We start from the raw sequence: 16,990 nt of genomic DNA, 5'->3' as shown, positions 1-16,990 counted from the left end.
CGGTTTTGGTGCCGTGCAAGATATGGGACCCGTAACGCCAGTGCCTTTTGTTGTTTTTCGTCAATATAGCCTAATCCCTGCCGCAGCTGGTGCGGACCCAATGGGGTGGTTGTATGCCTGGGACGAGTGGTGCATTCTGTACCGAAAAAAGAGCAACCTGATTGAACAAAAGCTCTCTATTGCTTCCATTTCGTCCATAAAGAGTGATAAATGGTTCTACAGCATGTCATCATATCGTTTGGGCATTTGTTACAACTTATCTTGGAACACATTTCTGCCATCCAGTGGTCCGGTAAATCTACCGCACAGAACACAACATCATCATCATTACACGACGTTACGTTTTGAACCTCTCGGTGTTTTTATTCCTTTCCACTGATGGTCCAAACATGTACATAGTTCCACAACGCTTCACTCCGCTAGAGTAATGAAGGAAACAAGCACAATCGCGTTGAATGAACGTAACCGTCTACTTCAGCTTCTTCTTCGGGCGCAGGTTGTTGGTGTGGCCACACTTCTTCTTGCGGCAGTTGGTCGCTCTCGGGTGCAGGCGTGCGTAGCACTTGCGGCAAATCATCTTGTCGCAGTTGTACTTTTGAGCCAAGATACGCAGAGACGGCTCAATGATACCTGAACGAGAGGAGAACAGCAGTTTAGCAGAGGGCGTGCCATTTCCGTGCCCGGCAGCATTCTCGTTTGCCAATACTTACCACCACGGAGTCGCAGCACCAGATGAAGGGTCGATTCCTTCTGAATGTTGTAGTCGGAGAGAGTGCGACCATCCTCCAGCTGCTTGCCGGCGAAGATCAGACGCTGCTGATCTGGGGGAATGCCTTCCTTGTCCTGGATCTTTGCCTTCACATTCTCGATCGTGTCCGAAGGCTCGACCTCAAGTGTGATGGTCTTGCCGGTGAGTGTTTTCACGAAAATCTGCATGTTTCTGTAAACCACAAGAGGAGGAGAATGAACAACTTTAGTTTGACATTCGAGGTTATGTTCACACCAGAGCTTGTGCCTCGCTGTCGCACGAAATACAACGGATATGGGGGGGTTTGTAAATCACAAAAACCACTATCACGATGTAGTTTCACGTTTAGCACAATTCGAGACAAGTGCATGCAACTTTAAAATCATTTATTGCATTGAATTACGCTAAAATCGACGCAAACTCACCCAACGTGTCTGTTCGCTGGTACACTTTGACAGGAAAAGAAAAACGACAGGAAGTTTTGACAACGACAAACACCAAAACACCAGGTCAGATCATGTACAACTATTGACACTACACGTGCCAAATCAAAAACGAGTTTGACAATTAACTGTGCTTCTGAAATATAAATGAAGTTATCATCACTGATTTATTATCTTTATGGACTATTTAAAAACCGATTTCGCTAAGATGGTATTGATAATAAAACATATAATTCAGTAGAACATGGTACAAGGGAACTGTCCGCACAAAAGGAGTTTCTAAATAAAAACTCTGTGATCTTATGATGCGACTCAAATAAAATAATCGATATGCTTGCTCTCTCTCTCTCTCTCCTTAATAATGAGCTGATTAGTTGAAAGCAATTCTCCTGAATAATTTCCATAATTCCTATGAAATATGGTGTCCGTCGGATAACGAACATGAGGCAACCTTCTCCTTCTCCAGCATATCACCACGTCACTACAATGTCAACATGACAGTTGTGCTATTTTTTTCCCTAGCGGGTCACGAGCGAACTTCAATTAAGGGCTTTTTTATATTTTTATATCGGAAGCTGGCTCCGATAGTTTGCCCGTGATTTTCTTCCGAGACCCGTGCTCGACAACAAGTGGCCAGAACCATTGGCCGCGTAATGAGCGAATTGTTGTCACAGTGAATCGTTTTTTTGCAACTAATTAAGGACTAGTCAAGTGATAAGTGAAACAACCACACAGAATGCCGAACGACGATAATGGCAACTCTACGGCAGAAAGCGAGCCTCTCGCACCTACCGACCAGGCCGATGCTGATGTAAGTTGGTGTAATTATTAAGCTAAGAATATTGGATGAAAATTTCATCCCCTCCCCCCTTTCTCCCTACATCAGGGTGTCGCCGTTCAAGGACAGCCCGGAGCACAGCTGCAGCAGCAGCAACCGTCGCGCGCTGAATCGTTCTTTGCCATCACCAAGTCGCTGATCATTCGTGCATTGATTATTTATTTCATATCATCATTCTTCCGCCGTCCCGCGCCAGATGCCGGGGTGAACCAGCAGGCCGCCGCGGGCAAGTCGAAGATAAACGCCTGGAATCTGTTCGAGAATGGCACCGTTTTCGATTTGCACGTGTACATCTCCGAAGATCAGTACGACGTGGACTTTAACAATCCAAGTAGCTTAGTTTGGCTACAGGAAGGGCTTATTTACGGCGATTGGTACGGAGGCCGCGATGGTGACGGGATTTTTACGCTCAATACTCAAATCAAAGCTTCCGAGCAGCTGATGAACAATGGATCGATATACCTGCACACCTACGTGACGAAGACAGGCCTCAGCCCGAATCCGGCAGCCGGGGAAGATTTCGCCGGCAAAAACATGGGCCACGCGAGAGCAATGCTGAGCAAATACAAGCGGATAAAGCGCACCAAAACGCACAACTTGCTGGCGGGCGAGAAGGAAAAGTTCGAAAAAGAGCTAGAAGATGCACTGGTGGACGATAAGATCCTGGCCCACTGGCATCCGAACCTGACCATCAACCTGGTGACGGATCAAACGAACTGGGTGAAGGGTACGGTGCCGCCGCCCCTGGATGAGTACATTAAATTTCTTCCCGGCGGACAGACCTACCTGCCGATCGTGTTCTACAACGACTACTGGAACATGATGCGGGACTATCAGCCGATTAATCGCACCACGCCGGTGCTGGACCTGAACCTGTCCTACCAGCCGCTATCGCTCTTCAAGTGGCAGCTGTACGCCGCCCAAGCGATGCGCAACAAATGGGCCAACAACATGTTCACGGAAGCGCTTTCGGGCGGCTCCGAGACGGACGAGGACCAGGACTCGCTGAAGGAAGCGCTGCTCGACACGAACCCGTACCTGCTGGGCGTCACGATCGTGGTGACGCTTCTGCACAGTGTGTTCGAGCTGCTGGCATTTAAGAACGACATCCAGTTCTGGAACAACCGCAAGTCGCTGGAGGGCCTTTCCGTTCGCTCGGTGTTCTTCGGCGTCTTCCAATCGCTGATCGTGCTGCTGTACGTGCTGGACAATGAGACCAACTTCATGATTAAGATCAGCTGCTTCATGGGACTCGGCATTGAGGTGTGGAAAATCCAGAAGGTGGTCAATATAAACGTGACCAAGGAGAACCGTGTGCTCGGATTTCTCCCGCGCATCACCTTCACCGACAAGGGATCGTACGTTGAGTCGAGCACGAGGCATTACGATAATCTGGCATTTAAGTATCTCGGATGGGTGTGTTTCCCGCTGCTGGTGGCGTACAGCGTGTACAGCGTCCTGTATCAGGAGCATAAGGGATGGTATTCGTTTGTGCTGAACATGCTGTACGGATACCTGCTCACGTTTGGCTTCATCATGATGACCCCGCAGCTGTTTATCAACTACAAGCTAAAGTCGGTCGCACATCTGCCGTGGCGAATGTTGACCTACAAATTCCTCAACACCTTCATCGATGACATCTTTGCGTTCGTCATCAAAATGCCGATGATGTACCGAATCGGCTGCTTCCGTGACGGTGAGTAGACTTGGCAAATGCGAAACAAACCTTCCATCATTCCAATTTATCGTTAAAACGTAATCCGTTGTCTCTCTTGGTAGATATCGTGTTCTTCATCTTCCTTTACCAACGCTGGATCTACAAGGTTGATTCGAAGCGTGTGAATGAGTTTGGATTCTCGGCAGAAATGCTGCAGTCCAACGATGAAGGAACGACACCAGCGACCGCTTTGCCGGAGCCGATCGCCAGCAGTGGCGACGAACAGCCGGAAGAAGCTGCTGGTAGTCAACCTGCCTCGCCCAATGCAAAGAAAAGGAAGAACAAAAAGTCTTCCCCCAAGCGCAAGGGAGCCAATAAGACGGCCACGGATAAGAAGGACGACTAGTAACGCATATGCAAACACACCATTAGTTACTCACATAACTAGAACGCCGCTTTGCGCCCTTTGCTTGGAGCGAAAAGCCGGAAAAGCCCCACTTGAGTGTGTGTGCGCGCGCGCGCAGGCAACCGGTGGCCCCGTAATTGTATCTTGTATTGCGTTTATTATGCTAGTGAATTTGTTTTTCTACGTAAAGTATATTTAATTTTGTCCTAGTTGTTAGCAAGCAGTGTAGTAGCAGCAGTATAACGACCACCCCACTGATGATCACACCCGATCCAGCTGTAACCAATAATATGAAAGCTTTACTAGGTTCATTCGTTTCTCAAAAAGACTACGTTTAGCAGTAATAGTAGTGCCGGACGGAAAAGAACGAAATGAGCTGTGGTATGTTTTACATGATACAAGTACATGTTAGTGTAGTATGATAACTGAAAGTGTGAGTTTCAACACCGAACAAAGGGATAACTGGAATGGCTATCGCCGTGTTTCGAGCTGAATGGATTCATGATGACACACTCTTGCTATCTATCACCTCAACAGGCCAGTGTACATCATGTTGATAAGCGAAATCCTATTATCTTTCATAGTGCTTGTTTAGATTTCGAAACACGTGTTTCGTTACCCATCCGGGGATTAATCTTTTGTTTGATCTGCGTTCATTTTAATATTTCACATTATATTTATATGCTTTTTAACCTTTTAGACTATGTATGACAAAAATAACTCAAAAACTATTGCAAATACCGGTCAATCCCCCCAAAAAAAAAAAATCACGTTTAATTCACAACAACCCCCCACGTGCAATTCCACAGAGAAAAAAAACATCGAACCCATTTTAAAAAAGCTCCTAAAAAAACATCGCAATAATATCGCGCGCCCGCTTTCACCGCGCGTTGACGATCCCTGCATATATGCCACCTGCCTGTCAAAACAAAGCAACATCTTTCGCTGACGAAAGCAAATCTCAGTTTGTTGTTGTGTTTCGCACCTTGCCCCATTACGGATCCCGTGGTAAATGGCAATTTAATTGAGTTATAATGTATTCCGAGTGGGCCTCACTCTATCCGGTAATTGCGGAAAACATCAACAACGCCCAGACGCAGAGCGTGCTCGGCAAGTTCAGCACTGTCGGGGGCCGCGATGTAGCAGCTGTTGTGATCAAGCAGCTGGCCAGCACCTTGGGCATCACCAACAATGCAGAACCGAGCAATCTTCACACCGACCAGGAGGTGCGTATCCTGCTAGAGCGTTGAAGAGGAGGGGGAGGGGGGGTGGTATTTCTTCACTCACCACTCACCCCACATTCTATTTCACACAGGTGCAATGGTGCATGGATGTAATTTGTCATGGGTTGTCGCTGCCGCTGTCGGAGCACGACATCATTAAGGACGGTGTGAACATCTACTGCGAGTGGATCAGTGCCGTGCTGCCCCAGACCAAGCTCAGTGTGCCCCGGCCAATAATCGACGATCCGAACACTTACGTTCGGAAAATAATCAAACATTTGTACAATCTCTTTGTGCCCCGCCCTGGAGAAGGTACGGATTGAAAGAGTGTGTGGCCCACTTGGGGAGCCAGTGTTCGAATGCACCAACAACGACAACAACAATGCATGCATTCTCACACGTGTTTCATTGTGCGTGTGTGTGTACGTGTGCGTGTGTATGCAACGGTGTATAGTTTGCACCGATTTAACCAATTTTTTTTACATAGTTTGTCTAATGTGTGTACACACGTGTGATTCCTGTAGCCCTATCTATCCGCACTCAAATTGGCACTAACTAACTCCATGCACTGATTTTCCAATCTTTCTTCGTTTCAAGTCTGGCCTTTCATTTACGAAGAGGAACTAGGTGACCGCTTTTCTACTTTGTTATTCTTTTGCTGCCTGCTTCCCCGGGCGGAATGTGCTTTACTAATTGACCCCCTTTGCGCAACACTTTTGCAGGTACGGATACGATCAATCGGCAGGCGGTGCTTTGCCATCGTGTACTACGCACGCTACAAGACACGGCACAAAACTCGCAAATTCTGACGGTAGAAACGTGGGAAGCATTGCTGCTGTTCCTGCTGGCCATCAATGAGATTCTGCTGGCACCTCCGATCGTGAAGGACGACGTAGGCGATCAGCTTTGCGAACGTGTGCTGAGCGTGCTGTTCGAGGTGTGGCTGCTGGCATGCAGCAGATGCTTCCCATCGCCATCGTTGTGGAAAACGTTTCAGGAATCATGCGCCGCCTGGCGTCATCGCATCGCGCTGGTGGAGCAGTGGAATCGAGTAAATCTGGTGCTAACGGCGAAACTGCTCGAGTTTACGTACGGGCCAGCTTTTCCGGAAATGAAAATCGGTAAGTCATTCCTTGTCGGGCCGTTCTACTACCACCTGACCACTGAACTGCTGCTTGTTTTCGTTGTAGCCGATGAAGATGCACATCTTGTACCGGACGGTATGACCAACGATGGAATTGCCCAAGCTTGGATACGCTTCCTGAAGATCCTCGGTGCGCCAACGGATCTGTGCTGTCCCCAGGTGATCAGCCGCACACCACAATTCATCCAGGCGGTGCTGCTGAACGCGGACGGTATCGAACCGCAGCATCATCCCTGTTTGCTGAATCTGCCGCAAATTTTCCTCAAAACCATGAAGGGAATTGCCGGACTGGTTGACGCTTTCCTTGGTAGGTGGTGTTGCAGCGTTCCGTTCTGACTTTTGATTGTTTCACGTGACAATTCTGTCCATTTTCATAAGGCATAGCGCAGTATAGAATGGACGAGAGCAATCTCCTCGAGAGCATCAGTCAGCTTACATTCACAAACAATGCAAACGGTGGTGGTGGTGTTGGTGGTGGAATGCATTCGAGTAGTGGATCCGTCATTAGCTTTAGACACTCCGGAGGCGAGATCAAATCGAGCGTACTGCGTGCCAGTGGAGGGCTCGGGGGACTTGGTCTCGGAGCCGCACTGGGCGTAGTGGGCAGCAACGCCACCGCTGGCACAGGTCCGACGGGATCGGCACCGGGTGTAGTCTCTAGCGGCGGAGGTAGCGGTTGCATAAACAATGTTAGTATTATAGGTTGTAGTAGTAGTAGTTCGAGTGCTGGAAGCGCCGGAGCTGCGAGTGGTGGCAATGTGGGATTTGGTTTTTCGTACGATACATCAACCGCAGGTCAGCAAAAACAAAACAAACTCTCACCACGTTCGTTAACTGTTGGCTGTGTGTACTAACTAAATTTAACTCATTCTTACCAACTGCCAAACTACGCTCATCATCCGACGCATTCTTGCCAAACACACACATGCACACACAATCGCGCATAATAGCCGAAAGTTTGGGATTTTGCAATAGCAAGGCGGCATTGCTGATCGCCGACACGAACAGCGGGGCCAATTCTCCAACTCCTCCGCTGCAGCGCCGCCTGGCGAAGAGCTTCAGTGTCGCCCCATCGCTACCATCAGCACATGCGGTCATATCGATGGCGCAGGCGAAGGGTGCGTGGAATTTCGTTTTGCTTGTTTTCGTCCCGGAATGTGTGTGTCTTGTGTTTGTGTAGTCGTTTAATCTCTAGGCTGCTGTACGCTATGAGTTCAAAAGTTTCTAATATTTATTCATTTTTCACCGATTTTTCCGATTCCCCATTTCTATAGCGTTCGTTGTACAATCATAATTTGCTGTAGCGCACCATGTTTAACCAGCCATATACCGTTATGCTCCATGTTCGAACATGCTCATTGTAGAGTAGCGATTTTTCGCGTAACCGGTTTCATCGCACTGTTCAATGTCTCGAAAACACATTTTTTTTTTCATTCTAATCCTATTGCAAACCATTCGCAACGACTAATGTTACCCCATTCGGTCCATGTGTTTGACAGGATTTACGAAAGGATCGTTTAGCGGACTTACTAGCAGCCGCAGCACCTCATCTAGCCATCCGAACAATGTACCACAATCGGCATCTCTACCTTCGACGGGATTTTCGTGTAAGTTATGCTGCTCTGGGCCGGATTGGCCCTGGATCAGGCTCAACAATCGCCTCCATTTTTTTTTCGTTCTCTCCATCAGCGATGCTGTCGTTATGCCAGGAAAACCGATATCCTTTAGCGGCAAACCGTCCAAGGTGTAACAGCATCTTGCATCTCTTCGGCGAATGGCTGTTCGATGCAGCGCACATCGGCGGTGACACGTGGATGCAAAACACCAAAAGTAAGAGTTGTTCGCTGTTACATAAAATCGCCAAACATTCCCAGGCTCATACCATTTTGAACCATTTTTAGAGCGAGCGGCTGAAGCGAAACGGCGCCCTTCTTCCATGATTATGGACAATCGCAAGGGCAGTTTATCGCAGCCACCTTCCCTGTCCGAGGTGAATGACGTTTCCCCCGGGCTTACGATCGACAAGTATGAGTCGGGCAAGGCGGAAGCGCTGGGCGCACTGTGCCGCATATTCTGTGCGAAGAAAACGGGCGAAGAAATTCTGCCCGTATACCTGGCCCGCTTCTATATGGCACTGCACCAGGGGCTCAAGACGAACGATAGCCGGGAGTGTATGGAAACGCTCGCCAGCATATTGTACAACTCGTCCGACCTGTTTCGCATCGATCTGGAAGGCATACAGGTGCTGTTGCCTTCGTTCATTAGCGCGCTGGAGCTGATTTTGCCCGAGAAGGATCTGCGCATGCGGTCGCAAAACGTGCTCATCAACAAAACCGAGCTGCGCCGGGCGGCAATCAACATACTGCTCTCCATGCTGGCCCTTCCGCTACACTTCCAGACGCTCCCAATACGCGACATTATGGGTGGACCGAACGATCGGTGAGTCCAGTAGTGATAGATCTGGTGGAGCGATTTTCGATTTTATTTGATGCATAACTCCCTTTGTAGAAGCATTACGTTCCTTCATCTTAAACCACGCCTTATCAACATACTCATGAATGCGTTGCAAGTGGAAACGGACCCTCAAAATACGCACATGCTGCTCGGTGGATTGCACCTGTGCGTCCAGGACTCGGTAACGTTTGAGGAGACGGAGAATGGTTCCGCTGAAGCGCTACATTCACTGCATCCGACTGCCGAAACCTCCAATCTGCTCAGCTCGGGTAAGCGTTCCGTGGGACGATTTCCGAACCCTATTGACTGTGTTGTTTCTCTTCTTTCATATCACCGCTCGACGACTTTCACCGCAGCATTTGCCGCTTTGATTATATATAATTCTTGTATTTTCTTTTTTTTTATACTGATTTCAATGTTTCGTTTGACTGATCTCTCAACTTCTGATCTGATAAATCATTGCTTTTCGCAAAAAAACATATCCTTTTGCGAACGATCAACCGAACGAACGAACGAACGAACGAAACATTTGTCATCGCACCATTTTATCGCATCATTCACCGCACCTTTACCACGCCCCTCACCGCTAGCCTGCTCCGAGAAGAGTGCCTACTCCATGAACAGCGCCAATTCCAGCATCGGTGGACACAGTACCGCAACACTTAGCAATGAACCTTCTAGTTTGCCGGCTTTTGATGATTTCTCATCCGACATTATTCATGAGTTAGAATTGAGTTCATCTGCAATTTATGGTAATTAGTTAGTTTTTTCTTTTGCTTGTTTTCCCTTTCCTGTTCCCTCAATACACCCCTCGTTTATCATTAGCTTCCTTGCTATGGTATACTACACTATCCAAACAATGTGTTTTCTTTTGTTTTAAACTTTTCGTATTCGTAACACCTTTGCTGCTATCGATCACCTTTTCAAAATGCACTTGTTGCGACTCAGCACATAACCGTAGCTAGTGAGAATCCTATATAGAGTGTCCCGCATTAACCTCTCGAAGTAGATTACCAAACTGGCCACAAATATGTATCATATTTCCCCTTTCCCTCGCAGATAGCGCCCATGCGTTGTTTGTGCGAGCGACCTACTTAGTGTGTCATCGACTGATTTCGTCGTGGAAAACGGACCTAAACGTATCGCTGGCAGCGCTGGAGCTGCTTACGGGATTGGCAGGCATGCGTGTAAAAGACTCTGGTACGTTTATTGCAACACCATACCCGAATCTATTAGCTCTTTACACTAATTAGCTAACTCCAACTAATTCCTCAGATGTTCTGGAATGCAAACGAGCTGTTAAGTGGATCTGCGATTACATCTGCTACCAATGCTCGAGACCTCCGCCGGCGCACATTAAGGACCTTCACAGCACGATCGTGGCAGCGTTCCAGTGCACCTCCGCCTGGTTGATGAACCATCCGTACCTGCTGCAGGACAAGGAGTGTCTTACGATCGTGCTGGAAGTCGTGGAGCTTGGCATATCGGGCTCGAAGAGTGTCGGGAAACCGGGCGAACCGGTCAAGTACAAGGACGAAAAGGAGCTCAAGCCGGCCAGTATGCGTGTGCGCGATGCGGCCGAAAACATGCTGACGATGATACTGGAGCAAATTGATTACTTCCCGAACGAGTGTGGCAAGCAGTCGCTGTCGTCGTTGTTGGACGAGGTAGTGCTGGCCAAACATTCAAACACATCAGGGGAGTATGTGGGAGAGTTGCCCCAAGAGCAGGCGATCAAAAAGTTTAAATATTTTGTGACGGAAAATTCGACCGTGCTCGCATTGTTCGAGGAACCGCTCGGTAACGATCAGGATCCTCAACCAACGGTTACAAGTAAGTGCTGTGGTGTGGTACACTGCCGCTTTGAGCTACTTTTGAGCTACGTTTGAGCTAACGAATGCAATCTTTGTGTCTTTTCTTGCAGTTCTCATACGCGGTCCATTCGGACGTCACGCCTGGACGATGCAATTGCGTCATCTGTCTAGAAGCAAATCGGGCACAAAGTATCACGCGCCCAACCCGGGCAGACCGGTGCCCATGAACGACATTATGATGCGCCAGGAAATGGAGTACAAATACTTTCCCGACTCTGTTGACCGTATACCACCGTGTGTGGTAGATTATTCCATTCCGACACTGGATTCAGCGGAGCAAAAGATTGGCAACCAGTCCACCAAACAACTGGCCCGGCTAGTAGAGCAACAGGTGGGGTACGAAAAGTTATCCTGGGCCGAAACCGAGTGTTCCGTCGATGGGCTGGGACATGCACAGGAAGCATCACCACCGAGCGTCTGCCACGAGTTTCAAGCTGCGAGACTGTTTCTGTCCCATTTTGGATTCCTTACCATCGGCCAGAACAATGCTAGTGGCCAAAAATTGGACGGCAGCGCACCGTTGCTAACGACGCTGGACACATCCAAGCCAGAGTTTTGTCAGGATTTGAGAATGTTGGATAAAATGTCTCCCCGGTCCTGTGACACAATACACGTGTTCTACGTGAAGGCCGGTCAAAGCACGGAGGCGGAAATCATCGGCAACATGGATCCGGAGAATCTCTCCTCGATCGAGCCGCATTTTTGGAGGATGCTGTACACGATCGGCTGGCCAGTGGCCGTGCAAGAGCACGCGGGCTGGACCGGTTTCATCGGCAGCAGCTGGAAGATTCCGCGAGACAATAAACCCTGTCCGCAGCAAAGCGAGCAAAAGACCGGCTCACCCGAAGAGTGGAATCTGAATGGTGAAAAGACGGTGCTCTACTGGGCCGACGTTTCCTCCGAGATGGCAATCGTGGTGCCGAATCGTAACAACAAGGTGGACCTAACGACCGGCGAAGATACAGGCGCAGGCGACGGAAGCGGTTGTGCCTCGACGACGTACGAGCGTAGCGTAAGCGAAATACAGCCCCGCTCGTCCTCCGTTTCGACCAACCAGCCACGCCAGTACTCGCTGGACAGTGAATCGGCCCGCTATGGTTCGATGAGCAAATCGGCCGATCCGATACCGCCGGTGCGCCGCAGAACGGGGGCAACCAAACCGAGCACGCTGTACACGGCACCTTCGGCCAAGATTTTGCTCGTTTGGCTGGAAAGCTACGAGGATCATCTAACGTTCCCGATCGATGGTCTGCTGCCCTACACCCGGGCCGGTTATTCCACCCAGCACGGGACTGTTGCGTCGATTCCATCGAGTGAATGTTTCATCATCTACCTGCACGCACTTTCTTCGAGCCTGTTGCGTGTGAAGCTGCAAGGACCGGTGGGCCGGATGAACTTTGCCATCCCTCTAATAGACGGAATGGTAGTGAGCAAGCGCGTGATTGGATCACTGATTCGCCAAACCGCGTGTAACATGGCGAAACGAAAGCGTTTGGATAACGACTCGTAAGTTCTTCGATCACATAAACTTCACTCGTGCTTCTAAAATAATATCCTTCTTTCCTTTTCTTTTCTTCAGCTATCAACCGCCACACGTTCGACGCCGCATCAAGATCCAGGAAATGATGCAAAGATATAAGAAAGATCTGACCGAGCCGGAGATGCTGGCTGACTTATTTAAATCGTCTATATAAAAAGAAGAGCACCGATTGCACCCGCAAACAAAAAGTATTAACACCTTTGCATTGAAATAATCAAACTACAAATCGCGTTCCGTTCCAGACTTAGTTATACTAATATTGACACCACTGTTATTTGAATCTAAAATGTTCAAATAAACGTTATTATTTAACTTATCGATCTTTAACTGATTTTTTTACCATTTTTTATGTTTTCAAATTCCACTATGAAAGCAGGTCCAATCAATGGAGTGATGTGTGTGTGTGTGCGTGTGCTCAGAGAAGTAAAAAGGCAGGGTTCGCTGTCGTTGTAAGTGCAGTTGACGGTGCGTTACAAATCCGAAGAATATCATTACTTAATTACAATCAAAAAGTACTTTTTTACATTTATGCTCATTAGTTTAGACATTTTCTAGCTTATACCTCACCTCATTTACAAAAATCCTAAATCTCCCCTCGCTTCCAAACGACCACGGCAAACGACAGGGGGGCACCATCAACTTTGTTTTCATTGGGCATGTGTGAGTGTGGTCGCGTAGCAACTCGCGAGATCCCTCCGGGTTCGTACGATCGGGCAGCGCATCTCACCACCAGTACCAACTCGTTCGCGCAACACAACGGTCGTTTGAGCAGGAGGGCGCACGATTTTTTGCGGGCAATGTTGAGCAACCTTTAGTGACTGAGAGGCAAGCAGCAAAGCAACAAAAAAAGCAGTGTGTTTACGTTGACAAAAGCTCAATTTGATTAAACCAAGAGCCCTACACAAAAAACGTGCGCTTTTTAGCAGTGTTCGATGAGAGAAGAGTGTATTTGACGCAGAATAAAAGTGCTCGCGATAGAAGAGCAGGTTGTGAGCCCTGGGAAGTGAAGCAGGGTGTCGGTGTGATTCTTCTAACACTGCCCAATAGAGTGAGTGAGTGATTGAAACTCGGTTCTGCGGGGGGTTACAAGTGCTGCTGGCGCTTCCGGTTGTTGCAGTTTGTGCGCTAGGGTGCGGCAAGAAGATTGTACGTGAATTCCGGGCCAAAACAAGCACACAGCACCCAGTGCATCGAAGGTGGCTCTGGTACAACACCACACCCGTAGTGTTCCCTGGCCGTTGCGCTGCTGTATGTGTACGAGCAAATTGGAGTGTGTGCAAGTGTGTGCGCGAGCAGAGTGTGGGCAGCGAGAGAAAGAAAGGGGAAGCAAAAAAAAAGGGCAATAAAGCAAGTGACGGAGAGAGAATTACAATCCCCTGGAATTTGGTAAAATATTTTCACGATTTTCGTCGTTCACGGGGCAACAAGGATCGTCGAAGCGGCCGGTGCGGGCTACCCACCAGTCCCACCAAAGCGGATACGCAGACAAAGGCGCAACCGCGCACCGAACCACAAGTGTACAGCACGTGCATGAAACAAGTGCGTGTGTTGGAAGGAATTTTCTTCTAAGCCAAAAACAAATCCTTGCAGGTAAATTATTTCCCCCCCCCCCCCCGCCTCAAAAGCTAGAATGAAATTGTTTGTTTGGTTCGCTGGTTGTGATCGTGTTTCAGGCACATTTCATACGAAGAGTTATATGAATGCTTTCCGAAGAAAACGATTTTAGGGTTTGTAAGAATTTCTTAGTAAAGTGATAAGTTTAATAAGTTGCTCAAGTGTGTGTGTGTGTGTGTGTGTGTGTCTGTGGAACGAATTAAATGAATGAAGTAAAAATGAAAATAACAAATGCAAGCCGCAGCGGCGGCGGCGCGCGCGAATGCAGTGCGCAGACTCGATAAATATTCAAGTCGAGCGCGCTCTGCTGCTGCAAACGAGGGGGGGGGGTAGAGGGAGAGAACACACTGCGCCATAGAAGGTAACGCGGGGACAGGGGCTGCGGCAGCAGTGGCCCAAAGAATGTGGCGATCGCGCATCCTTTTTGTGTGTACTGGCGTATGTTTGAACACGCAACACGGACATCCTACGATCGTGTCTCCTCCTGCGCGGCGAGCAAGCATGCATGCGACGGACGGAAGAAGCCCGAGCGAAGAAAGATGTAAAACGTGATGATCATGCTCGCCGTCGTCGTCGTTGTCGTCGTTGTCGTCGTCGTCCCCACTGTTATCCCGTCCATTTCACGCGCTTCGCTCCATGCGCGCTTGCGCAGAACCGTCGCTGTCTCCTCTTCCGCCCGAGTTTAAGTGTTTGCAATGTTTCCCTGTTGTTTTTTTTTCGGTTCCTGAGCGGACGTGGCCGATATTCCTGGCGTGGCCTGGCGTAACATCCTGGTGTGTGTGCGCATGTGTATAAGAAGAATCATTTTTAAAAATTGTCCAAAGAAACGACGTGGATTGTAGTGGTGTGGTGGCACGTGTGTGTGTGTGTGCTTTTTTCTATATCGATCGCACGGTTTTGGTCCGCTTTCGTTCGGCAACATCGAAAAGGAGAGGAGGCTATGACAAACCCGACGACGACGACGACCCGTTTTTCGAGCCATCTCGAACCAGTTTCCCTCCCAGTGTAGGCATTTTCTCGCCGCGCCCGAAACCCCCCCCCCTCCCCCCCGACTGTACACGGTGATGGTGGTGTAAGGGCTGCTGCTGCTGCTGTGTCCCTTTCTGCAACAATTACAGGAGCCCCCCACAAAAGGGCGCAAGGAAGGTGGACACGGAACAGCCCGACTAAATACCGATAACCGGTAGCAAGCAAAACGGGCAACACGGTGGCAAACGCTGCTGTGCTGCTTGTGGGCTTGTTTGTTGCTTTTATGCTTGAGGATTTTGTTTTTCGCTTAATTGTTGCTTTCAATTAAAATTCGTAAGATGTGCGCGAGAGAGAGAGAGAGAGAGAGAGAGAGAGAGAGAGAGAGGCGAGAGGCTTTGGTTTGGAGTCCGCCCGACAGAATCGCGTTGCGTGAGCGTGTGTGTGTGTCTGAGGGTGTTTTTTTTTCGGTGACTTTTTACTTTTGCTAAATTATCTGGTTTTCTCTCACCGTCCTCCTCCTCCGACGCTGGTGGTGTGCAGCAAAACAACATCGCTGCACATGGAAAGAATCACATCCTTTTTCCTTTGCACAGGTAGACCCACACACGCACACACCTTGCTGGCCGGTGCCGAACCCTCTTCAATGACGTTCAATGAAGCCCTTTCTAACTGGCCAGCGCTTTTTTTCCTTCTTCTTCTTATCCTACCGAAACCTGTCCCTCTAGCCGAGGGACCTCTACCTGTCTCCTGCCCCGAGAGAGCTAAAGAGCTTTAGTGTTTGTTGTCAAATTTATCTTATCTCAAACCGGCCGTGTTGAGCGAACCATGAGAAACCGCGCAGTATGACTTGTAACGTCCCTCGAAATCGTTCACTGCAGCACAGCACAGCCATGCACTCCCCATGCAAGCACAACTGAATTAACGCAAGTTGACCACGCGTTTTCTTTTATCGCAGCCGGAAGAGCATCAAAATTGGACCCATTTCAAAGCAAACTAAAAAGAGAAGGAAGGAAAAAAAAAGCTCAATACCGATTAGCGCAGGAAAAGGAAGTCGGTGGGGAAAGGCGGCTGCGGTGGGAAGAAACCAGAAATTACTACCGATGACTTATTCTAATAAATCAATCAATTGGCCAGTCCGGTAGCGTTCTGCCACCAACGATCATTACGATTGCATTAAATGAGCAAGCAGCCAGCCTGCTCTGCCACCTTCCCAGACGCCCGGTGCCGCCGCCTTTCGGTTGTTTGGTCATTTTCGATTTCCACAATACACAGACCAGACCTTCTCTGTTGCCGCCGCCTGTGGGCTCGAGCTTTTCAGTGCTCGTTCAGCTCGTTGTGCGTATGATGATGATGATGAAGATTTGAAACCTAATCCCAATTAACATCTTTGAACAGCCCAACACTAGCAGACCAAAGCCCCCAAAAAGTACTTATTTATGTGAAATTATATATAATTGTATAATCGAATTCTGGGCGCAAATGTTGAACTCATCACCGAAACAGCACACACACACACACAGTCAGCAGTCGATTTGGGTTTCTTTTTCTGGTTTTCTGTCCGGTCGGTGGATGCCGTTCTGTGTCTCCACTTCAGAACTCCAGAACTACTTGACTTGAGGGAAGAATTCAGTACGGATGGGTGAGGGGGCCAGCAATAGCTGTAGTACATGTGCTTTGATTCAGCAATTTTCGGTAGCCACCGCATTTTCTGGTGCCTCATCCTGCCTCATCTCTCGGCCAGTCTGCACAAAAACCCTCCCTTGCGCATGGAGCGAGTCGTTCGAGGCTAGTTTTCGATTTCTTGCCCCTTACTCCCTACACGCTATGGTGGACAACAGGCCGGGAAAGGGAAAAAAACGTGTCCGGGCTTCATCATAATAGCTAATATGAGGAATTTTGCTTTGTGTCCCAGCTATGTCTGTGTGCGTGAGTGTCTGATTTAGGCGATTGGTCTCGTCCCTCTCTCTCTTTCACGTCGTCGTCTTCGTCGTCGTCGGGAGTGATGATCAAAACAGAATTATGTTTGAATGTCAAAAAAAGCACACACAAATTTCGGCATTAGAGAACGACAGGAGAGAAG

At 48.7% G+C, this 16,990-nt stretch overlaps 4 protein-coding genes across 7 annotated transcripts in view; 3 read left to right on the top strand and 1 right to left on the bottom strand.

Annotated features, from left to right (window-relative positions):
• Positions 1–337: 337 nt before the first annotated feature.
• On the bottom strand, positions 338–1,292 carry LOC121596208 (ubiquitin-60S ribosomal protein L40). Its single transcript, XM_041920949.1, has 3 exons — positions 1,174–1,292; positions 711–940; positions 338–630 (listed from the first exon to the last, which is right to left on the bottom strand). The coding sequence occupies exons 2-3, from the start codon at positions 934–936 to the stop codon at positions 470–472; spliced, it is 387 nt and encodes a 128-aa protein (XP_041776883.1). The 5' UTR covers positions 937–940; positions 1,174–1,292; the 3' UTR covers positions 338–469.
• Positions 1,293–1,705: 413 nt separating this feature from the next.
• Positions 1,706–4,517, top strand: LOC121596203 (cleft lip and palate transmembrane protein 1 homolog). The gene is made up of 3 exons (XM_041920942.1): positions 1,706–2,002; positions 2,078–3,725; positions 3,809–4,517. The coding sequence occupies exons 1-3, from the start codon at positions 1,928–1,930 to the stop codon at positions 4,090–4,092; spliced, it is 2,007 nt and encodes a 668-aa protein (XP_041776876.1). The 5' UTR covers positions 1,706–1,927; the 3' UTR covers positions 4,093–4,517.
• A 489-nt stretch (positions 4,518–5,006) lies between these two features.
• LOC121596198 (ral GTPase-activating protein subunit beta) lies at positions 5,007–12,647 on the top strand. 4 transcript variants are annotated; one of them, XM_041920921.1, is made up of 16 exons: positions 5,007–5,318; positions 5,408–5,627; positions 5,913–5,942; positions 6,038–6,436; positions 6,506–6,766; positions 6,838–7,254; positions 7,410–7,577; positions 7,959–8,066; positions 8,149–8,289; positions 8,361–8,898; positions 8,968–9,182; positions 9,504–9,665; positions 9,973–10,113; positions 10,189–10,746; positions 10,838–12,293; positions 12,367–12,647. In XM_041920921.1, exons 1-16 carry the CDS (start codon positions 5,127–5,129, stop codon positions 12,479–12,481), a joined length of 5,121 nt encoding a protein of 1,706 aa, XP_041776855.1. In that variant the 5' UTR covers positions 5,007–5,126; the 3' UTR covers positions 12,482–12,647. The 4 variants fall into 4 exon arrangements, with proteins under 4 accessions (XP_041776855.1, XP_041776856.1, XP_041776858.1 ...); XM_041920922.1 differs by lacking the exon at positions 9,504–9,665; XM_041920924.1 differs by lacking the exons at positions 5,913–5,942; positions 9,504–9,665.
• Positions 12,648–13,072: 425 nt separating this feature from the next.
• Positions 13,073–16,990, top strand: part of LOC121596197 (cadherin-related tumor suppressor) — a 53,426-nt gene continuing 49,508 nt past the window's right edge. Inside the window, exon 1 of the mRNA XM_041920920.1 lies at positions 13,073–13,917. The gene's annotated coding sequence lies outside the window, so the exon portion shown is untranslated. The remainder of the gene's footprint in view (positions 13,918–16,990) is intronic.

Source organism: Anopheles merus, chromosome 3R (assembly GCF_017562075.2).
Source record: "Anopheles merus strain MAF chromosome 3R, AmerM5.1, whole genome shotgun sequence".
Lineage (NCBI taxonomy): Eukaryota > Metazoa > Arthropoda > Insecta > Diptera > Culicidae > Anopheles > Anopheles merus.
Note: the sequence above shows the minus strand (reverse complement) of the source record. Positions and strands in the feature narration are given on the sequence as shown.